Source organism: Schistocerca nitens, chromosome 9 (assembly GCF_023898315.1).
Source record: "Schistocerca nitens isolate TAMUIC-IGC-003100 chromosome 9, iqSchNite1.1, whole genome shotgun sequence".
Lineage (NCBI taxonomy): Eukaryota > Metazoa > Arthropoda > Insecta > Orthoptera > Acrididae > Schistocerca > Schistocerca nitens.
In genome coordinates, this window is record NC_064622.1 from 205459069 (window position 1) to 205481563 (window position 22495).

Sequence of the window (22495 nt, forward strand, 5' to 3'; positions counted from 1 at the left end):
TGATTACTTATCATCATGCCCTAAAATGAGGGACTTCTTTCCCAATATCCTTCGCACTCCTCCTAAAGTGGTCCCCACTCAACCTCCACAACATCGTAGTCCGTTCCTACGCTACCTCCAATCCCAACTCCTTGCCACAAGGATCATATCCCTGTGGAAGACCCAGGTGCAAGACCTGCTCAAACCACCCACCCAGCACTTCTTATTCCAGTCCTGTCACAGGTTTACCCCACACAATCAGGGGCCAGACCATCTGTGAAAATAGCCATGTCATCTACCAGCTCTGCAGCAATCATTGCACAGTTTTTTTTTATGTTAGTATGACTAGCAGTCAGTTGTCCACCAGGATGAACAACCACCACCAAACTATGGCCAAGAGCAAAGCAGACCATCCTGTGGCACAACATGTAACTGAACATAACATCCTTGATTTCAATGGTTGTTTCATTACCCAAGCTTTCTGGATCCTCCCCTCCACCACTAGCTTTTCTGAACTGTGCTGGTGGGAGTTATCCTTACAACACATTCTCTGCTCCTGTAATTAACCTGGCCTCAACCTACAGCAACATACTGTCCCCACACCCTCCACCTGATAGTTTCTGACTCCTCTGTCTTATCACCTCCTTCCCATTCCCATCTCCTACACACTTCATTTGACACCTTCTGCCAATGCACAAACCCCTCTTTCCCTGCTCCTCTCCTTTCTCATTCCATTTTCCCCACCTCCCTGTTCCACGACCTCCTGACACTGCACCTATTGCCATTGTAGTCCCTGGACACAAAACCAGACAGTGCTCCTCTCTTCCCCCACTTGTACACTACTATTCCTTCCCCTTTTCTGCCTCCTCCAGATTGCTGCTGCCATACCATGTGATAGTTGCACTGTGGCTCCAGCTGCCGGAATTGGCAGTCATGTATGTGTGAGGTGTGCTTGAGTGTTGTGTGTTTCTCTTTTTCCAATGAAGGCTGTGGCTGAAAGTTTATTTGTAAGTGTCTTTTAATTGTGCCTGTGTGTTATATTTACAGTAAGCAGCAATGTATATTTTCCTACACTATTGCAAACAGTTGATACTGTTGATGTTGCCGGCACTGGTGATGATTACAGTCATTCTTAGTCTTCCCCATTCCCTTCTCCTACATTCTTTGTTTGCCATTTTCTGCCAATGCACCCACCCCTCTTTTCCTGCTCCTCTCCTTTTTCACTCCATTTTCCAGCCCTCCCTGCCCCACAATCTCCTGATGCTGTGCCTACTGGCATTGTAGTCTCTGGACACTCAGCCAAACAAAACTCCTCTCTTTCCCCAACCGTACAATGCTGCCTTTTACCCTTCCTTGCCTCTTCCTGATTGCTGTTGACATCCCATGTGATAGTTGCATTGTGGCTCAAACTGCCAGAATTCGTGGTCAAGTATGTGTGAGCTGTGCTTGCTTGTGTGAATGAATTATGTGTGTTTCTCTTTTTCCAATGAAGGCTGTGGCTGAAAGCTTATTTGTAAGCTTCCTTCAATTATGCCTGTCTGCAAGTCACTGTGCTATCTTTACAGTGAGCAGCAATGTATCTTTTCCTACATTATTGTAAATAGTTGATAATGTTAATGCTGCTGGCACTGGTAATGATTACAGTCATTCTTGGTAAAACTGTGGTTTATGGGTAGTATTGATTACTTCAGAATCTCAACTGAAGCTATGATACATGTAAACAGTAGTTTGTATGTCACAAAGTGAGTAAAGTATTGTTTATTTTAATCAAGAATTTACTGACCTCTCCATCCAACTCGAGCACTAGTCGAAGTACGCCATGTGCTGCAGGATGCTGAGGACCAAAATTGAGAGTCATATTCTGCACTGTCTTCTCCACTGGAGCTATTTTACTATTGTAAGGTGGCATTTTCCATTTAGCTGTCTCTTCATTTGGATACATAACAGGATTTTCAAACTGTTTCATGTAGTCTGGATCTGGGAACCATTTCTTCACATTCCTGTCCTGCCTAAGAAAAATTCACGTCTAAATGTTATTGGACAATAATGAAAGCAGGTGACAATGGGGAGTTTTATACATTTTTAAATGCTTGCTAATAAGCAGTGCCAAATAAGGAATAAAACCATTGTAAAGGATGAGCCAGACAATAGGGGAATTTACTTTATTATATGAACCTGCAACCGGTAACTTCATTTTTCCATTGCGGTCAAGCCACGGCCGGCAGTGTTAGCTGCCTGTAAATTCTTTCGTCCCACGGTCTAGTAACAGGAAGTCAGCACCGAGAAAGGGCACCTTGTTCTCGCGCCTCTCTCGTGTGCTGACAAGGTAACGCCGTCCCAGGCGTCACTTAGCAGGCAACGCTCTGGAAAGTTCCATGCCGCCCGCACGGTTTGCTCGGTCCTGACCAATCAGGGCAGAGGAAGCCGCGCGGTGCATCGAACATACCCGGCTGCCCGTCGCCGGGCCCGCTCTCTTGTATTCTTGCTCACGCGCGACTCGGATGCGCGCCCTGTAGCATTGAACATCTCCCGCTTCTCCCGGTGCTGCGGCACTGTGGACTTAGTTTTGGCAGACAACCACTTTCGGTAGCTTCGCGAACAATGTTCGCCAAATTGTAAGCTCTGGCTCACCCTCACCTCCCTAGGCCTATGTAGCCCCTTTTCATCATGCTTTAGCCAATAAATGGCCTTTCTCTAAAAATTACCCTATTATTCCACAACGCCCACCGCCTGCCCATACCCGCCATCCTGTACACCATCTCCCTATACTTTGCGAAATTTTCAGGCACATCAATAACACACAAATCAATTTCTTTCCCAAAATCAAAAGTATATTCTGCTGTTGGTATGGAAAAGTTTCCCTCTAGCCTGGATGAGTACTATACCACACAAATGTCCATGAAAGGATTTGAAAGGAAAGAACATTTTGCCTGCTCTAGGGTCACTGGCCCCAAAACGCCTAATGTGCAACTTACTGCCCAAAAAGCTTCATTTATGTATTAACTACATTGACAATATAAGGAAAAGATAAACTGCTACTCATTGTAAAGATGATATATTGAGCTGCAGACAGGCACAATGAATAGACACATACACATTAAACTTCCTGGCAGATTAAAACTGTGTACCAGACCGAGACTCGAACTCGAGACCTTTACCTTTCGCGGGCAAGTGCTCTACCAACTGAGCTACCCAAGCACGACTCACGCCCCGTTCTCACAGCTTTACTTCTGCCAGTACCTCGTCTCCTATCTTCCAAACTTTACAGAAGCTCTCCTGCGAACCTTGCAGAACTAGCACTCCTGAAAGAAAGGATATTGCAGAGACATGGCTTAGCCACAGCCTAGGGGATGTTTCCAGAATGAGATTTTCACTCTGCAGTGGAGTGTGCGCTGATATGAAACTTCCTGGCAGATTAAAACTGTGTGCTGGACCGAGACTCGAAGGAAGGTAGGAGACGAGGTACTGACAGAAGTAAAGCTGTGAGGACGGGGCGTGAGTCGTGCTTGGGTAGCTCAGTTGGTAGAGCACTTGCCCGCGAAAGGCAAAGGTCCCGAGTTCGAGTCTCGATCTGGCACACAGTTTTAATCTGCCAGGAAGTTTCATACCAGTGCACACTCCGCTGCAGAGTGAAATTCTCATTCTGGAAACATCCCCTAGGCTGTGGCTAAGCCATGCCTCCACAATATCCTTTCTTTCAGGAGTGCCAGTTCTGCAAGGTTCACAGGAGAGCTTCTGTAAAGTTTGGAAGGTAGGAGACGAGGTACTGGCAGAAGTAAAGCTGTGAGGGGTGTGAGTCGTGCTTGGGTAGCTCAGTTGGTAGAGCACTTGCCCGCGAAAGGCAAAGGTCCCGAGTTCGAGTCTCGGTCCAGCACACAGTTTTAATCTGTCAGGAAGTTTCATATCAGCGCACAAGCTGCTGCAGAGTGAACATCTCATTTTGGACGTACACATTAGTTTCCAGCCAAACCCTTTGTCAGAAAAGGAAATACACACACACACACACACACACACACACACACACGCACTCACACCTTGTACACACATGGACAGTTCACAGCAATACTATCATAGTATAGTACAGTATAAAAATTGAAGGTTACAGTATTTCCGATAAATCATCCTGGAAATGTACGCTTGCATATGCTGCTTAGAATGTCCTGTTGTTCCATTGCTATTATGCAGTTTATAGTAAAAAATGTTCCAGAAGTTGTTCTAGAGATGGAATTATTAATACAGGCATTGATGTCTGACATTAATGGCACTTATGACCACATTTCACTGAAACTGTGCTACATCAGTATGTGGCTACAAATGTGAATATCTTTATTACATAAATACTGTTGGCAGTAACAATGCCTCTATGACATTTCTCATTTCCAGAACTTCCTAGCACAAGACTATAATATGTAAGCATAACACAACATAAAAATAGCTCCCAGAAAAATAAATAAATACTGTACATTAAAATTAATACTGATATTAGTTTTAATACTTCATTCATCTTTCTCTACAATATCATGAACTTCCCCATACCACAGATTGTGATAGAATTCATGTTAAACTACTGGAACAATGTTGTTCTGGCAGAGCAGCATCATATCAGAAAATTTTTTCTCTGAAATTGGCAATGAGGACGAATATGCACATGGCATGTCTTCTACTGCATTTTCTACATTTGGCCTGCAACCTCAAAACTTGTGCGTTAAATCAGTGGTATTGTAGTCTTGAGTTTTATTCATATTTAAATGACATTTTCATTGGTTCTTCCTTCATCACCATTACTATTCTGCTATCAGACCACCTTACCCTTTCTCCATTTCCAGCTTTAGTTCAGTTTTGGACCTTTGATAAAGCCTCCTTGAATCAAAGAAATCCTTCTGTGACATCTCATGTATATCATACCTTTTTCGGTTTTGCTTGATTGTGGCTGCTAGAATGCACCACTGCTGTGGCATAAAAATGTTCATGCCCTTTATTGCCCTCTAGATAACACTGTGCATGCATCTCCTTCATTCTGGGTGTGCCCTTCTCCAGAAATGTATAGGTAATTGAATCAATTTGTAGAGTACTCACACCACATAGGTGCATGAAAAAAATTAATCTGTTTCACACAGCTCACTAGGTCTATGATACCTCTACATCCATTTCCCTTGTGCCACGTAAAGCACATTCTCTTTCATATTCCAATCTTATAGATAATCAAATTGTAGGTGCTCAGCTTTCTTTTGTAATAGAGCAATGATACTTCACATTGTGGAATAATGAGTAGCTGCTATAAATCAAAACATGCACACAGAAATATACTGTCAGTCTGCACCTTCAGCTTGCAGTATCTCTTTCTACTCGAGTGTCTCTTTCTACTCGAGCCACGTCTTTGTTTTTCAGATGTCTCTGTACTTTGTCCACAAAAGCAGTCTTTTTTCTGATTCAGCATTTTTGTAGACACCACACTCATCACATGCACCCTTTTTAGGCTTGAAAAGCTTTAGGCTGCATTCTGAATTGGAAACCTATACATCCAAGCTGATTCATGTTCCTTCCTTTTCTCTTGGCACTTCTGAATGTACATTCTGTACATCTTTCAAATGTAGAGGGTGCTATCTAGATATCACCATAGAGTATCCTTTCTAATGTAGTGTGATACTACTTTAACAAATGAATCTATAAGTTTTCTTATCCCTTCCATAATACCACATAATGTTTGTTGATGACTGCTCTCACTTACTACACCTTCTGGACTAGTTTTCCCAAAAATTGCTTTTACCTACTGATCGGTAAAGCAAATGTATGCAAAAACATAATTTCGCATACCTTTACTACCTGATATTCAAGAATAAATGTATACTGTAATTTGCAAGTATGCAGTTCTGATCTGTTACAAATTTTTTTCTCAGAGTTTCCATGATCAGCTTGCTCTCAAACAATTTCTGTCTTTGATCTAATGATACTTTATCTTTACACTTGCACAAAAGCTGGTGGTGGAGGGGAGGATTCAGATGGCCTGGGTTGTGAAGGAGCTATTAAAATCAAGCATGTTATGTTCAGCTGAAAGTTGTGGCACAGGGTGGGCTACTTTGCTTTTGGCCAAAGTTTTGTTGTGGCCATTCATCCTGGTGGATAGTTTGTTGGTAGTCAAACCAGTATAAAAAGCTGTGCTATGACTGTAGCAGAGCTGGTATATGATGTGAATGCTTTCACAGGTGGCATGGCATCTGATGGGATAGGCTCACCTATGACAGGACTGGAAAGTGCTAGGTAGGGGGACTGGCCAGGTCTTGCACCTGCGTCTTCCACAGAGGCCTGATCCCTGTGACAAGGTTTGGGACTGGAAGTAGCATGGGGATAGACTAGGGTGTTGTGGAGGTTGACTGGGAGGGGTGGGAAGGATTTTGAGTAGGATTTCCCTCATTTCAGGGCATTAGCTAATCAAAGCTCTGATGAAGGATGTGGATCAGTTGTTCCAGTTCAGAGTGGTATTGGGTGACAAAGGGGGCAGTCCTTTGCAACAGGTTCTTGGGGATGGTGCAAGGATTGGGGGTATGCTACAGGCGATTTCTTTGCAGACTAGGTCTGGCAGATAGTGCCTGTCTGTGAAGGCCTTGGTGAGATGCTCAACATATTGGGCAAGGTAGTTCTTGTCACTGCAGATACCCTGTCCCCAGCAGGACAGGCTGTATGAAAGGGATGTTTTGTGTGGAAGAAATGAAAGCTGTCGAAATGCAGGTGGTTGGTGGGTTTAACATGGAGAGAGGTGTGGATGGAGCCATCAGAGAGGAGGAGGCCAGTATATGGAAGGTGGCTTTTGGACTGAGGAGGACCAGGTGAAGGGGATGGTGGAGGAGAGAGAATGTGTTGAGATTGTGACTGGATGAAGATAGGGTGTCTTGGCCCTGATACAGTTAATGAAGATATCATCAGTGAGGGTTTTGCGTTCTGGGAGGCTTGGAAGGTCTCCCCTAGATGGCCCATAAACAGGTTGGCATAAGAGGGTGCCACATGGGTGCCAAAGGCTGTGCAGAGGAGTTCTTTATATACCTTCCCTTCAAACGGAAAGTAGTTGTGAGTCAGGATAAAGTTAGTATGATGTATGTGGAATGACAGAGTGGGTTTGTAACCTCAACGACATTGGGAAAGGTTGTGTTCAATAGCAGCAAGACCAAGGACATGAAGGATGTTAATGTGTATGGAAGTGGTGTCAACAGTGACAAGTAGAGATCCATGAGGTAAAGGAATGGCGATGGTGGAGAGTCAGTGATGGTAGTGGTTGATATCTTTGATGCAGGAGGTTAGATTACAGGAAATTGGTTGGAGGTGTTGGTCAATAAGGGCTGAAATTCTTTCAGGGGAGGCACAATAATCAGCCACAATGGGGCATCCAGTATTGTTGGGTTTGTGGATTTTGGGGAGCATTAAGAAGATGGATGGGCAGGATGTCATAGGGGCGAGGAGAGAGATGGATTTAAGGGACAGATTCTGGGAAGTGCCTAAGGCTTCAAGAGAGCACTGGAGGTTATGTTGGACTTCTGAGATGGGATCACTCTGACAAGAGTTTATAAGTGGAGGGGTCCAGTTAATGGCAGAGGCCTTCTGTCACATAGTCTCTGCGATCTATAACACAGTGGTGGAACTTTTGTCTGCAGGTAGGATGATAAGGTCTGTCTGCTCCTTTCCTTTTCCACTCCTCTCCTTTTCTTCTCCCTGCTTTTCCCCCCCAACACCCCACATCCCAATGCTATATCTGGCAGTCTCCATTCCCTGCACACAGCGATTTTCTCTCTCCCCCCTACTCATGCCCTGCTATCCTTTTGTTTTTGCTGCCTACTGCAGATTGCTATTCACGTGACAGTCACATTGTGGTCAGGACTACAGGTGGTAGCAATCAAATCATGTGTGCATGAGATGTGCTTGCTTGTGTGAATGTCTGTCTGTTTTCTTTGCTGAAGTAGGCTTTGGCCAAAAGCTATAATGTGTAACAGTCATTTCATTGTGCCTGTCTGCATCTCAACAGTTCATCTTTATGGTGATTAGCGATATATCCTTTTCCTAATATTGTTGACATTTGAATTCGGAGTTTCCATTGTTTAATTCCTATATGAGATCCTGTGAAAAAATAGCAGCTGAAATAATTTTGTAATTAGCACCAAATTAAATGTGATTTGGAACCAATTGTTTAAAAACCACATTTGTCAAAATTTGCTTAAAAATTTTTCACAGCATATATTTTTCATTCTTTTGCAAAACATAATGTTGCACTCAGCTTTTTTAATCCAAATTTTTAATTATAAGTTCAACATTTAATTATGAGTTCACATTTGTGAACATTTTTCAGTTTTAGGTAGTAATTTAATACAGCAGTTGTGTTGTGTATATTTATACATTAGTGATAGTAGCACCCACCAAACCAGTGTTAAGCTGTGTGTTGAGCTGATTATCACTATATTGTTGTAAATTTCCAGTTGATGTACACTAATTATATGGTAAAAAGTTATGTTTCAATTCTGAAAGCATGAAATATCATGTCAAACTTAATATAAGACGATTTTTATTGTCTCATAGAGTACATGAATGATAAACTAGATGCATGAATTTACAGGCTTTCTGTATGTGTTATTAACGTCAGCCCACTATCAACATAATAATCAAAAGTCAATTGTCTAGAGTGTAATCGTCTGCCACAGTTTATTTGAAGTTTGTAATATGCTTTATAAATCACCAGAAGAAAACTATAAATGTACTGGACTTTTAATTTCAATCATTGCTCCATTTGCAGTAGATCAGTACAACACACACTGAATTTCCCAAAAACTGCAAGACTGTGTTGCCCCCTTCACTTCTGTGTACTGTGAACAGCATGACTTTCAAACCAGCATGTTCTAAGGTAAAGTTCACTCACTATCAGCATCTACATAGATGGATCTGAATGCCATGTAATAATGTCACTGTAAACATTAAATATTCCATTTGAAGAAACTGACTTTGTTATAAGAAACTGAAATTAACACAAATATACAGAACAAATCAGAATAACCACTCAACAAAAAGAGTCAAGTTAATCATAATACATATCTTAACATTTGCAGAGACATTTTTACATGGTACTCATGTTCAAAGATGTAGGTGCTCGTAACATCAAGTTATACCTTAGAACACAGAATTTTGAAAGTCCTGCTAACCACAGCAAGCAGAAGTGCATAGGACAGGAGGCAACATGAGTGGGTGTTTCTGCACTACTGCTGGAACCCCAAATAATCCAGCAAGAGCCTAGCCTCTTCAGAAGTAAACAACTTGTCTCCTTTAAGTGTGGCATCTATGAAGATATTAACCCATAGTAATACACATGACACAATGGCATTCCCTTCAAAATCTTTTACATATCACAATCTACTTAGGAAAATTGTTTAACATTTTACACTGTCTTGATAACCAAAATACCATACTATAAAGCAATAGATTAATTTTTAAAATTGGTTTATTTTAAACATTTTATTTGTATTTTATTGTGTGTAATATATGTACCAGTAACACATTATTTAGAGCTGTCACTCTACTGTAATCATAACGCTAAATCTCTGACATACAGATACATACAATTGCGGAGATTTTTATGCCTTGTCTGTTGTAATGATATACACCATTCCTGTATTTTAAGTGGCCTGGCACATTTACATATTTATTTGTGTCATATATTATTATAAATAGCTTTGATGATAGGGACTAATTAATATTTTTATTCTCTTGTTCTAGTTTTAAATCTGAAGATGGCATAGTCTGTACAAAACTGATTACAGCAATCAATAAAATTCCAACATAGAGAATGGACAATTGTAGACCTCCTCATTACATGAGAAGAAGTGGAGCCTCCTCATCTCCACAGTCATAAGGAATACCTGGAACACAGGAGTTCATCTGAATGATGCACTGAGGGAAAAAAGTATTCAGCTAGAACATGAGCTGTGTCTTAGGCACATCCACCAAGGCCCCATTTCTCAACGAGACTGTAAGACAAAGTGTTCTGTCATTGCCTGAAATCTGCCTTATTGAGTCACAATTTTGTGCAGTGGAAGTGGATAATTAATGGAAGATGCGAATTCCTCCTTCCATTCTTTTATCTCTTGCCTTGCTTGTGCTCTCACACACATGAAGCCACAAAGAGTTTCTGTAGTTGGATGGTGTTTGAATTTCCATGAAGCTGCATGCCTGGCTCTGAATGCTGAGAAACATTCATTTTTCTACCAAGGGACAGGCCTTCATCCGAGGTGGTTGTTTCTGTTCTGATCTAGACTGAGGAATGGAATCTGTGGCATCTTGTTGGGTCACACAGGTGATATGGTCCACCATCTCCTGGGCAGAATCCTGTTGTTCAAAGATGGCCTGCTGACTGTATCACAACCAACTTGCCCTTTGAACCAACCATCTTCATGTTCTCCTATCAACCACCTCATGAGTCAGCAGACAAATGCACACTGGAAAGTTGTCACAGGAATGCAATGCAAATCTGTGGCCATTTCCAACTGAACTGAGTCTGCAATAGCCAGGGAGGGAGGGGGGGGGGGCAGATGTCAGTGGCTGAAGATGACCCTGTAACTGTAGAAAAGTGTGTCATCTGACCAGAGATCAAAAGGCAGATATTCTGTGAATGGATGAGATGCTCGATAATTCAGCCTATGGAGAAAGAGGCAGACGAGCTTCACAGCACACTGTATGCATGCACTCAAGTCACTCACGAGGAGCAATGGACAGATGAGCACCCAGAAGAGTTCTGTCAATGCCTCTGCATCCACTGGTTGGGTCATGAGGTGGAAGATATGAAGAACACAGTGTGATTTCATTAATTTAATAACTTCCACTGCAACTGTTTGTGTGGCCATGGTGAAAGTGAGAGAGCAGAGTGGCATTTATCATAGCTGAAAATGGCCACTTCACCCTTAACCCTGTTTCCAGTAACACTGTCCTTGTAGGGGTGGCAGTTCCTTAATGCAGGTGTGTCAGTGCCTTTAAAAAGAGTTTCTCAAAAGCAGATGCAGAAAGGTCTCTCCTGTGCCAGGAGCTGTAATTCTTCCAAATGCCATCAGTATCCGTTTAAGTTCCACTGCAATAGGGAAGTCCCCATAGGAGCCTTTGATTAGCAATGGTCATTCTTGTCCTCCTCTCTAAGCAGTGCTGATTTACTTGAGAGGCCAGGGGAAACATGAGACTGTGTCCAGCTCTCTGGTTTCGTTATGTCAATATCAGTGTCCTGAACCAAAAACTCACCATTTCAAAGGAAAAATGTTCATCAGTCCAACAGTTTTGCTGCCACTTTGTTTGATTTCAAATGCCTTTTTGGGTGACTTTCTCCTTAATTGTGGGAGAAGTTGCATGCATGGGTAGGGAGAGCAGGTTAGTGGGCTTCTGACGGTATGCAATGGTACGTGGCTGAGATTCCAAGTCTATTGTTGATGGCTTCTGAACGATTTCAGGTTCAAGTTCAGCTTTTCCCTGACAGGTACACCAACAATAACATGTACCTGTACTTTATCTGTGATCCAGATTTGTTTAGAGGCATCACTTTTGACAAATGGCTACTTAAGGGCTGATGCAAAAGAAGTAGCAAACTCTGGAGGGAGCATAGCTTTGAAAACTTTTTTAGCTTTACCATGTGGTATGCGCCTTGCAACTTTCAACTCCTAAACTTTCCTTTCCTCATTATAAAGCCAAACTTCCTGCACCACACTGGGTGATCCCAAAGCAGTTTATACATTTAGGAAGAAGTGTACAAGAGTCACTTGATTAGTGAGATGAGCTGCCACAATTTCCTCATGTAGCCCTCCCATTACATACTACATTGGTATGACCAAATCTTTGACATATGAAGCATATTACTGAGTTGAGAGCAAACAGTTGAACATTAGAATGGATATAGGCTACAAGAATATGTTCAAATAATTCTGAAGTGTTGAAAGTTAGAACAAATGCCGCATACTTTCCAATGTGCCATTCAGTCTTGTCCTATAGTACTACACTTCCATGATATCTAAATTTATCCATCCTCAAAGTAGCTCCTCAGGGCCAACATCCATTATACCATACCAGGTAGCCCCATCTTTACAGTAGTTAATGGTGTGATCTAGGGGTAGCATCTTTAATTAGTAATCAAATGTCTTCAGTCCCGGGTTTGAACCCATCCACTGCTTAAATTTTGAATAAAAATTGTCGGTAATGGTGGATGAAGATTTCTGGCATAAGAAGTCACCCATATTCAGCCAAAGGCCTTGTCAAAGATGCTGGAGGAGCAGACAGAGATTCAGGGAACTCTCTTGCACCTGGAGTGGGATACTGCCCCTAAAGGAGAAGAACCAGCAATGGTCAATGGCATAATGATACAGAAGGCAATGGAAACCACTGCATTAAGGACACATGATGTGTATCCATAGCACGTGTGGCCACATAATATGTATCCATAGCACGTGTGGCCTGTAATTCAAAAGTGTCATGATGATCTCTCCACTGGTAAAAGATTCCGGAATAGTCCCGCATTTGGGTCTCAGGGAAGAGACTGCGAAGGAGGAAGAGACTATGAGAAAAAAATTGAATAACCACAGAAAGGATAACATTCTATGAGTTGGAGTGTGGAACGTTAGAAGTTTGAACATGACAAGGAAGCTAAAAAATTTGAAGAGGGAAATGCCAAGGCTCAATCTAGATACTGTTGGATTCAGTCAAGTGAAATGGAAAGAAGACAAGGATTTCTGGTCAGATGAGTATAGGGTAATATCAACAGTGGCAGAAAATAGGTATAATCAGAGTGGGAGTCATTATGATTAGGAAGGTAGGGCAGAGAGTGATTTGGTGTGAATAGTTCAGTGATAGCGTTGTTCCCATCAGATCAAGGGGAAACCAACACCTACAATGACAGGTCAGGTATATACGACAATGTTGTTAGCCAAAGATGAAGAGATGAAAATTTTGTAGTCATGGGGGATTGGAATGTGATTGTAGAAGGAGAAGTACAAAAAAGGGTTACTGGACATTATGGGCTTGTTACCAGGAATGAGAGAGGAGAAAGATTAATTGAGTTCAGAAGTAAATTTCAGCAAATAATAGTGAACACCCTGTTCAAGAATCACACAAGAGGTGTACTTGGAAAAGGCTGGGAGATATGGCAAGATTTCAGTTAGGTTACATCATGGTCAAGCAGAGATTCTAAAATGAGATATTGGATTGTAATATGTACGCAGGAGCAGATATAGACTTATATCACAATTTAGTAGTGATGGAGAGTAGCCTGAAAAAAGTGTTCAGTGCAATTCAAGAAAACAGAAATACAGATTACTTAGGAATTAAATAAATAGGAAGTGCAGGGAAGCTAGGGCAAAATGGCTGGATGAAAGATGTAAAAAAATGGGAAAGAAATGATTGCTGAAAGAAATGACTCACCATATTGGAAAGTCAACACAACCTTCAGTGAAATTATGAGCAAGAAGGTAATATTAAGAGTACAATCGGAATTCCACTGTTAAATGCAAAGGAGAGAGCTGATAGGAGGAAAGAGTACACTGAAGACCTCTATGAGGTGTAAGACTCATCTGACAATGTAATAGAAGAAGAGACATGACTCAGTATAGAAGAGATAGGGGATCCAGTATTAGAATCAGAATTTAAAACAGCTTTAAAGATTTAATATCAAATAAAGCAAAAGTGATAGATAACATTCCATCAGAATTTCTAGAATCATTGAGGGAAGTACCAACAATACGACTACTCACTTTAGTGTGTAGAACACATGAGTCTTCTGATATTGTGACGAAGCAAGCTGGGATAATTTTAATTCCCCTCTTGGTTTGCCATCTGCCTCCTTAAATTTGTTTTATTACTTTTAACTAATTATCATTAACATAAGTGAATATAATCTGCAATTTCATAAAAGAGAAAGATTGGCCCTCAGTTTTAGATAATATAACACCAGATCTAATTTTGTGCTTAGTTTTATGTATGTAATTGATTTCCTAATTTATTTTGACTATTCCTAGTTAGTATCATTTGTTATAGGGTAAAATCAGTTATTGTTTTGTAACTTAAATTCTATTGTTGATATATAAACAAATATAAATTCTGTAATAATTGTGAACGTTTGAAAGACAAAATACTAGTAATCTTAAAGTATCCATTTACTCTGTTCGAAAACATGTTAGCAAAACCAGCCCTGAATTAATTCCAAAGTAATTAACATTGTTGTTTTCTTAACTATATTTGTTAATTACATGATTTAAACAAATAATTCAGCAAAAGTCTTATAATACAAGAAAATGTTAAAAAGAACCAATTTTTTGAAGTATTCATTTAATTTAATGAGTTAAGTTTCAGTTGTAATTTCTGTAATTTTAACTTCAAACAATGTGTAGTTTCAGCATTTATTATTGTGATGATATACAAGGGCCTGATTTTTGGTCACGAGACAGTCAGCCCACGGCCGAGTTTCAGATGAGTAACCTGTGCTGGTTAGAACAACAATAATGCTTCAATTTAACTGAGAAATAATTGTTAAGCAATTAGGCTGTGTGTAAAAACCAATGACAGTGACTGCTCCATGTGTACCTGATTATTCTTCAAGAACTGTGGACTTTGTGGTTAGGTTTTACTGCTTGTGGATGTTCAACAGTAAACTATTGTAGTAGTATGTGGGGTTTCGCCTGCACACTACTAATGAGGCTTATAGAAGGCTAAATAATAGTGCACTGGCCATATAACTGTGTATTGTAGGGGTGTTGTGAACAGTGAAATTAAAGTACTGTGAAACACAACTGTGTACCTGTCAGCTACATAATTTGCAGTAGTCAGTGTCAGAGCCCACAACCCATTTTTTCAGCCAGTGTAGCAACGCAGTATGTCAACACTGAGGACAACAAATGAAGAAACAAAAGTAGGTGAACTGCCACAATATATCACCTGACTTTTGGAAATAAACATCATCCACTCAGTTCCAAAGATTGCAACAGCTGACAAGTGTGAGAATTATCATGCAATCAGGTTAACAGCTCATGCATACAAGTTGCTGACAATAATATACAGAAGAATGGAAAAGAAAATTAGAGGATGCATTGGATGATGATCAGTTTGGCTTTAGGAAAGGTAAGAGCACCAGAGAGGTAGTTCTGATATTGCACTTGATAATGGGAGCAAGACTACAAAAAAATCAAGAGACATTCACAAGATTATTTGACCTGGAAAACACGTTTAAGAATATCAAATGAAACAAGATGTTTGAAACTTTGAGAAAAACAGAGGTAAGCTCTAGGGAGAGAGTGATTATATACAATATGTACAAGAGCCTTAAGGGAACAGTAAGAGTGGAAGATCAAGAACTAAGTGCTCACATTAAAAAGGGTGTAAGATAGGAATATAGTCTTTCACCACTTCTGTTTAATCTATACATTGAAGAAGGAATGATGGAAATAAACGAAAGGTTCAGAGTGGAACTGAAATTCAAGGCAAAAGATTATCAATGATAAGATTCACTGATGACACTGCTATCCTCAGTGAAAGTGAAGAAAAATTACAGGATCTGTTGAATGGAATGAACAGTCTATGAGTACAGAATATGGATTGAGAGTAAATCAAAGAAAGTAATGAGAAGCAGCAGAAGTGAAAACATTGAGAAACTTAACATTACAACTGAAGATCACGAAGTCAAAAAAAGTTAAGGAATTTCTTAACTAGGCAACAAAATAACCTATGACAGATGGAGAAAGGAGGACATAAAAAGTGTATCAGCACTGGCAAAATGGGTATTCCTGGCCAAGAGAAGCCTACTAGCATCAGACATAGACCTAATTTGAGGAAGAAATTTCTGAGAATATGTGTTTGGAATGCAAAATGGTATGGTAGTGAAACATGCACTGTGAGAAAACTGGAACAGAACAAGATCAAAGCATTTGAGATGTGGTGCTACAGAAGAATGTTGAAAATTAGGTGGACTGATAAGGTAAGAAATGAGGAGGTTCTCCGCAGAGTCAGCGAGGAAAGGAATATGTGCAAAACATTGACCAGGTAGGACATCTGTTAAGACATCAGTGAATAACATCCACGGTACTAGAAAGAGCTGTAGAGAGCAAAAACTATAGAGGGGGACAGAAATTGAATACGCCCAGCAAATAACTGAGAATGCAGGTTGCAAGTGCTACTCTGAGACGAAGATGTTGGCACAGGAAATGAATTTGTAGTGGGCCGCATCAGACCAGTCAGAAGACTGATGACACAAAAGAAAGAGAGAGAAAAGGAAAAAATAAGCTGTAATGCAACTCAGTCACAACAGGTGGTTTGGTATGGCAGTTTTAACTCGATGTCTTCCATTATGAACTTGTTTAACACTTTTCAAGGACCCATCAATACCCTCCAATGCCTTGTGAATCTTTAAATTGCAGACCTCCTCAAAGGTTCCCTCTTCACCCTTGATTACAATGAAAGTGTTATAGCAGACTAGTGCCCTGTTACGATACATCCGAGACTCCTTCTCAAACTGACTGACCAATCAAGCACTCTTTGTAGGGTAGGTGTAGGCACTACCTGATGGTTCCTTCTGGTCAGGAGCAGATGTGAACTGAGGTGACTCTAAAGGCATTCCACGAGCTGCTAATAAAACAAATTTTGGCCCAAATTTGAGTCCCGTACGCCTGAACAAGCCTTATTCAACTGGAGGTGGGGGGGGGGGGGGGGGCGGCAACAGGGGTTGGGAGGGGAGGGGGATGGGGGGGGGAGGAACGAGGGGCAGCTGCCCCAAAGGTTGCCCACTAGAAACTGTTGAAACTGTTTTACCTCAACAGCTATTCGCTTCATCAGCATGTAGCACATCTTTATAGAAGTGTGCACCTTTCCTAAGGTCCAGGTGGTGAATCCAATGCTTTCTGAAAGTTGAGTGGTGAAACCAACACCCTCATTATCTGAAATACATGACATTTCACTGCTGTGCCTAGAGATGGTCCCTGAAGTATGCCCACAGTTTATGATAGAAGAGGTCTGGTGGCACTGGCAAGTTCCCAGTTCAGAAAACCTTGGATTACCTCACCCATACCCAACTACTTTTGGTAGAGCTCACTGGGAAGAACATAGCCCTTGCTTCCCTAAGTTGTGGGACACTCTTTGTCAGGCCCCTCTGCTGAGGGCTATCCAGCTTGGGTGACCCTGCCAGCAGCTATGTTACCACCAGCATAGCCCCCAGCCTCATTGAGGCACATACACCTCCCACCTGGCACTAAAGGTGCCTACGATAAGGTAGCACCCGAAAGAGGGAATATTAGGCAGAAGCATGCAGTGCAAGTGTGTACATAGAGAACCATGTTCCTCATAGAGCACTTAATGGTAAGACTCAGTTCACAAAGGCGGCTGGCGGAGGCGGTGAAGACTGCTGGCCTCACATGTAGGTTGCAAGCAGAGCTCACAATTTGTAGCACTGTTACCGGAGTTAATCAGGGCCCTTTGCTTTGGAGTTGAGTGGAGAGTCTCAACCAAAGGCTTTCATTTGCTCTGTGACAGTCATGACTGCAGAATTCCAGACCTGCATTATCATGTGGAGATTTGTAGAACTCCCCTTGATAGGTCAAGGGTGCACTGCACAAGGGAAGCAGCTACATGGGTAGCAGAGCACCTGTGGAGTGCACATAAGGCTTTTTAAGGCTAGACTGTAGATAGAGGTGATGTGAGCAACACTCGTTACTCAGTATGCAGCACAGGAAGTCTGCCCACCAGGGAAGTTCTCATGCTCAAATTATTCTTGGAACTGAGAGCTGGTTGAAACCCCGGTGTGGACAGCTCTAAGATATTTAGTGAGTCAGGAAACATATATAGGAAAGACAGATTAGAGGCCACAGGAGGGGGACTGTTTATTGCAGTTGACACAAATATTGTCTCTACTGAGGTCGAAGTTGAGTGTGACAATGAAGTTATCTGGTCATGTATAACCTATATAGGTGAAACCAAGTTAATTGTTGGATGTTTTTACCAGCCACCCAATTCTGCTGTGACAGTTCAAAGAAAGTCTACAGTCAGTAGTGTGTAAATACCAAGATCATTAAGTATTGGTTGGAGGCAACTTTAACCTACTGAGTATGGACTGGGATGTCTATGGATTCATTGTGGGGGCTAAAGACAGACAGTAAAGCAAAATAGTTTTGAAAATTGTCTTGAGCAGCTAGCTCAGCAGCCAACACACAATGGAAATATCTTAGACCTTGTAGTTACAAGTAGACTGGAGCTTATTGATAATATCGGCATAGAACCGGGTATTAGCAATCATGATGTCATTATAGCAAATATGATTATGAAAGTTAATAAATCTGCTAAAAAGATCAGATAAGCAATTATTAGTATCTCACTTAGGCAGTGAATTGACATCATTTAGTTCCAGTAAGATTGATGTAGAGGAATTATGGGCAAATTTTAAGCACATTGTAAATCATGGTCCAGAGAGTTATGTGGATAGTAAGTGGATAAAGGATGGAAAAGATCCATCATGGTTTACTAACAAAATTCAGAAGATCCTGAGGAAGCAGACACTGTTGCGTTCTTGGTTCAAAAGAGATCACACAAATGATGACAAGCGAAAGTTGGTAGAGACTTGTGCATCTGTGAAAAGATCTATGCGTGAAGTGTACAACAACTACCACCATCACACCTTAGCAAAGGATCTGGCAGAGAACCAGAGAAAATTTTGGTCATATGTAAAATTGTTATGTGGGTCTAAGGCTTCCATTCAGTCCCTTGTTGACCAGTCTGGTATGGCAATTAAAGATGGCAAAACAAAAGCTGAAGTTTTAAATTTCATGTTAAATAAATCATTCACACAGGAGAAAAGTGCAAAAACACATCATCATTTGACCATCGGGCAGACTCTCATATGGATGACATAGTAATAAGCACCCCAGGCATAAAAAAAAAAAAAAAAAAACAACTTTGATAGCAAATAATTCACCACGTCTGAAAGGAATCCCAATTGGGTTTTACACAGAGTATTCTATGGCATTGGCCCCTTACCAAGCCTGCATTTATCATGAATCTCTCACCCAGCACAAAGTCCCAAGTGACTGGAAAAAAATGCAAGTGACTCCAGTAGATAAGAAGGGTGAAAGAACAGACCCGCAAACTTGCAGACCAATATCCCTAACTTTGGTTTGCTGCAGAATCTTGAACATATTCTCAGTTTGAATATATTAAACTTTTTTGAGACTGAGAAGCTTATGTCCATGAATTAGCATGGTTTTAGAAAGCATCACTCATGCAAAACTCAGTTTGCCCTTTTCTCGCACAATATATTTCAAACTATGGATGAAGGGCTACAACCAGATTCCATATTTCTAGATTTCTGGAAAGCCTTTGACACAGTGCCCCATTGCATGCTTCCTAAGTAATAGAACCCAGTAAGTTGTCCTCAATGGTGAGTTTTCATTGGAGACAAGGGTGGCGCCCCCCAGCAGACAGCCCCTTGTCATGGGCACCTTCAGTGCCAGGCGGGAGAGTTTGCATGTTTTGATGAAGTCAAGAGATGTGCTGGCGGTAACGTAGCTACTGGCAGGGTCATCCAAGCTGGAGTGATCTCGACTCAGGAGCCAGATGAAGTGTGTCCCACACCATAAGGTAGGGGGACTCTATAGGCTAGGTCCTCAACCCCTCTATGGGAGCTAACCCAGAAATGAAAGCCCAGTCCTTCAGGTTCAGTGTTGAGCGCAAGGTTGAAACCCCTGCTTTGTAGAAAAGCTAATATTGTAAATAATTCAACAAGGGATGCTGGGCCACCCCTACAAAGAAAACTGTGCTAGGAGGCAGGAATATGTTTTTATTGGTGCTTAAATTTGGAACATGGGACGTGCATGTGGTGTTGCAAACAGGAGCGATGAATAGTGCTGCAGAAGTGGTGCTAAGCTATGGAATGGGAGTTGTTACACTGAAGGAAATCAGATGGAAGGGAAGAGGAGAGATTTATAAGGAGAAATTCTCCCTGAACTACGCAGCAAAAGATGAAAGATGAGGGGAGTGAGGAGTTGGGTTTATAGTCTATGAGGATATGCGTAGATATATTATTACTTTCAGCCCATATAAGGGAGAGTATTTGCTCTCCATATGAAATACGAATTCCACAATGTGACCTTTGTGACTGTATATGCACCAACAGAAGAGTCAGATGAAGATACCGTGGACATCTTCTATGACCAATTACAGGAGGTTTGTGACAGAATGCCCAGATATGATCCCAAAATAGTTCTTGGCGATTATAATACAAAACTGGGAAAAGAAGAGGCGTTCAGAAGTGTGTTTGGTAAGTGAAGTCTGCATGATGAAACTAATAATAATGGTATGAGCATTGCCCAGTTTGCTTCTGCAAACAACTTGAAGGCAGTAACTACCTGTTTCCCAAGGAAAAATATGTACAAAGGGACATGGAAAATATCAGGAACAAAGAAGCAAACCAAATAGTCCACATATTGACATCAAAGAGGTGGGCATCCGATACGGAAAATGTGTGCACTTTCCAAGGAGCTAATTCTGATTCCAACCATTACCTACTAGGAACCAAAATGAGACAGAGCTGCCAAAGGAAGTAGTACCATAGTAAAGAAATGGAATATAGAATAACTGAAAGATAGGTGTACTATTCAGGAGTACCAGAAGATATTCAGACAGGAGATACAAACAAAAGATGGTGAAGGTAATATAGACAAAAAATGGAACTCTATTAAAGATGCCATTAGGAAATTAGGACAACACCACATGAAATACTGGGGGAAACAAGGAGGCTTAGGAATGAAGACTAATATGATGATGATTGCAGACAGGCAGTGGAACAGAAAAAGGAAGCAAGGCTGGAATGCTTGAAGCAAAATACTAGATCAAATCAGTCATTATATATGAAAAGAGAGTAGAGGCAGTAACAGTATGTAGGAGGAAAAAAAGGGAAGCCGTGAAGAGAAAAATACAGGAGATGGAAGAGCACTACCAAAGGAATGAAAGCAAAAAAATTCTACAAGAAAATTAAAGAACGTAAAAATATTAGAGAAGGAAAGTTGCTACTCACCATATAGCAGCCATTAAGGCCTTAGTCAACAATAGACACACATACACACATGAACACACACACTCACTGCAATACATCCTTTGTTCTCGTAACCCTCCTGGCCTCAACCTTCGTTAGTCACTGTCCTCACCAACCCGGCCCCCTCCCTGTTCCCATTCCAGCACTACACAGCCATCATTTCACTACCACACCCAATCTTTTAATTTCTTTTTATTTCTGTCCTTTCCGCTACTCCACCCCCACCCCCACCCCCCCCACCCCCCACCCCCACTTTCATTCCTGCACTCTGTCTAAACTGCAGCAATTCACTGTCTGCCACCCCCAACATACTATCTCTCCCCCTCCCCGCCCCAGCCTCCTCCTTACCCTCACCCATTTGCCACTCCCATCATGCACTGGTGCTGCTGCTTGCAGTGTGGTTTCAGTTGCCTGAGACTGCAGATGTGTGTGCAATTTGCATTTGCGTGAGTGTGTGTGTGTATGTATCTATTGCTGACAAAGGTCTTAATGGCCGAAAGCTATAACTGTGTGAATCTTTTTGTTGTGCCTATGGGGACTCAGCATCTCCACTATACGGTGAGTAGCAACTTCCCTTATCTAATATTGTTACATTCCATCCTGGAGTTTCCATAGTTAGAAAATTTAAAAAGGAACTCAAGAAAATAGACCAAATAGAACAGTTTGTAAGGACAAAGAGGGAAAGTTGCTGACAGATAAACAAGATGTTCTGGATAGAAGGAAAGAATACTTCAAAGGAATTTTGGAGGGCAATCCTATCAGGAACGAGCAGCCACTCTATTATACTGCAGATCCAGAAATAGAGGAATCAACATTAGAGGAAGTACAAAAGGCAGTGTTTTGTCTAAAAATTACGCAGCACCAGGAACTGATGAAGTAACTGCAGAACTGCCAAAAATAGGGGAACTGATCTTCATAAGCAGATCCACAAACTTATTAAGTTGATATGGAATCAGAAAAGAATCCCAGGAGAATGCACCTTAGGTGTAATTCAACCAATACACAAGAAAGGAGACAAGACCTTTTGTTCAAATTACCAAGGTATTACCCTGCTGAATGTAACCTATAAGATATTCTCTCATATTGCCTACAACAGGTTAGCACCATATGCAGAAGACATTCTGGGGGAGTATCAGTGTGGATTTCAGCCTAATAGGTCAACAACAGACCAGATATTTGTGTTGAGGCAAATACATGAAAAGCCATATGAATATAACATTGAGCTTCATAACCTCTCCATCAACTTCAAGCATGCCTTTGATTGTCTCGTTAAAGCACAAAAGCTAAATTATTTGCTGCTGCTTGGTGTACCATTGAAGTATGTCTCACTTAAGCAAGCAACATTGGCTGGTTCCACGGCTGCAGTGCAAGTGGATGCAGAACTGAGCAATTGGTTTAGCATTAGTAGGAGTCAGATAATGGGATGCACTCTCTACAATGCTTTTCAATCTGACT

The 22495-nt window shown here is 41.3% G+C and overlaps 1 protein-coding gene across 3 annotated transcripts in view; it reads right to left on the reverse strand.

The window, feature by feature from the left end:
• Positions 1 to 22495, reverse strand: part of LOC126203751 (NADH-ubiquinone oxidoreductase 49 kDa subunit-like) — a 201212-nt gene that overhangs the window by 154557 nt on the left and 24160 nt on the right. For all 3 annotated transcript variants that reach the window (XM_049938119.1, XM_049938118.1, XM_049938120.1), the window contains one exon: positions 1763 to 1988. In XM_049938119.1, the coding sequence (XP_049794076.1) occupies positions 1763 to 1988 (226 nt within the window). The remainder of the gene's footprint in view (positions 1 to 1762; positions 1989 to 22495) is intronic.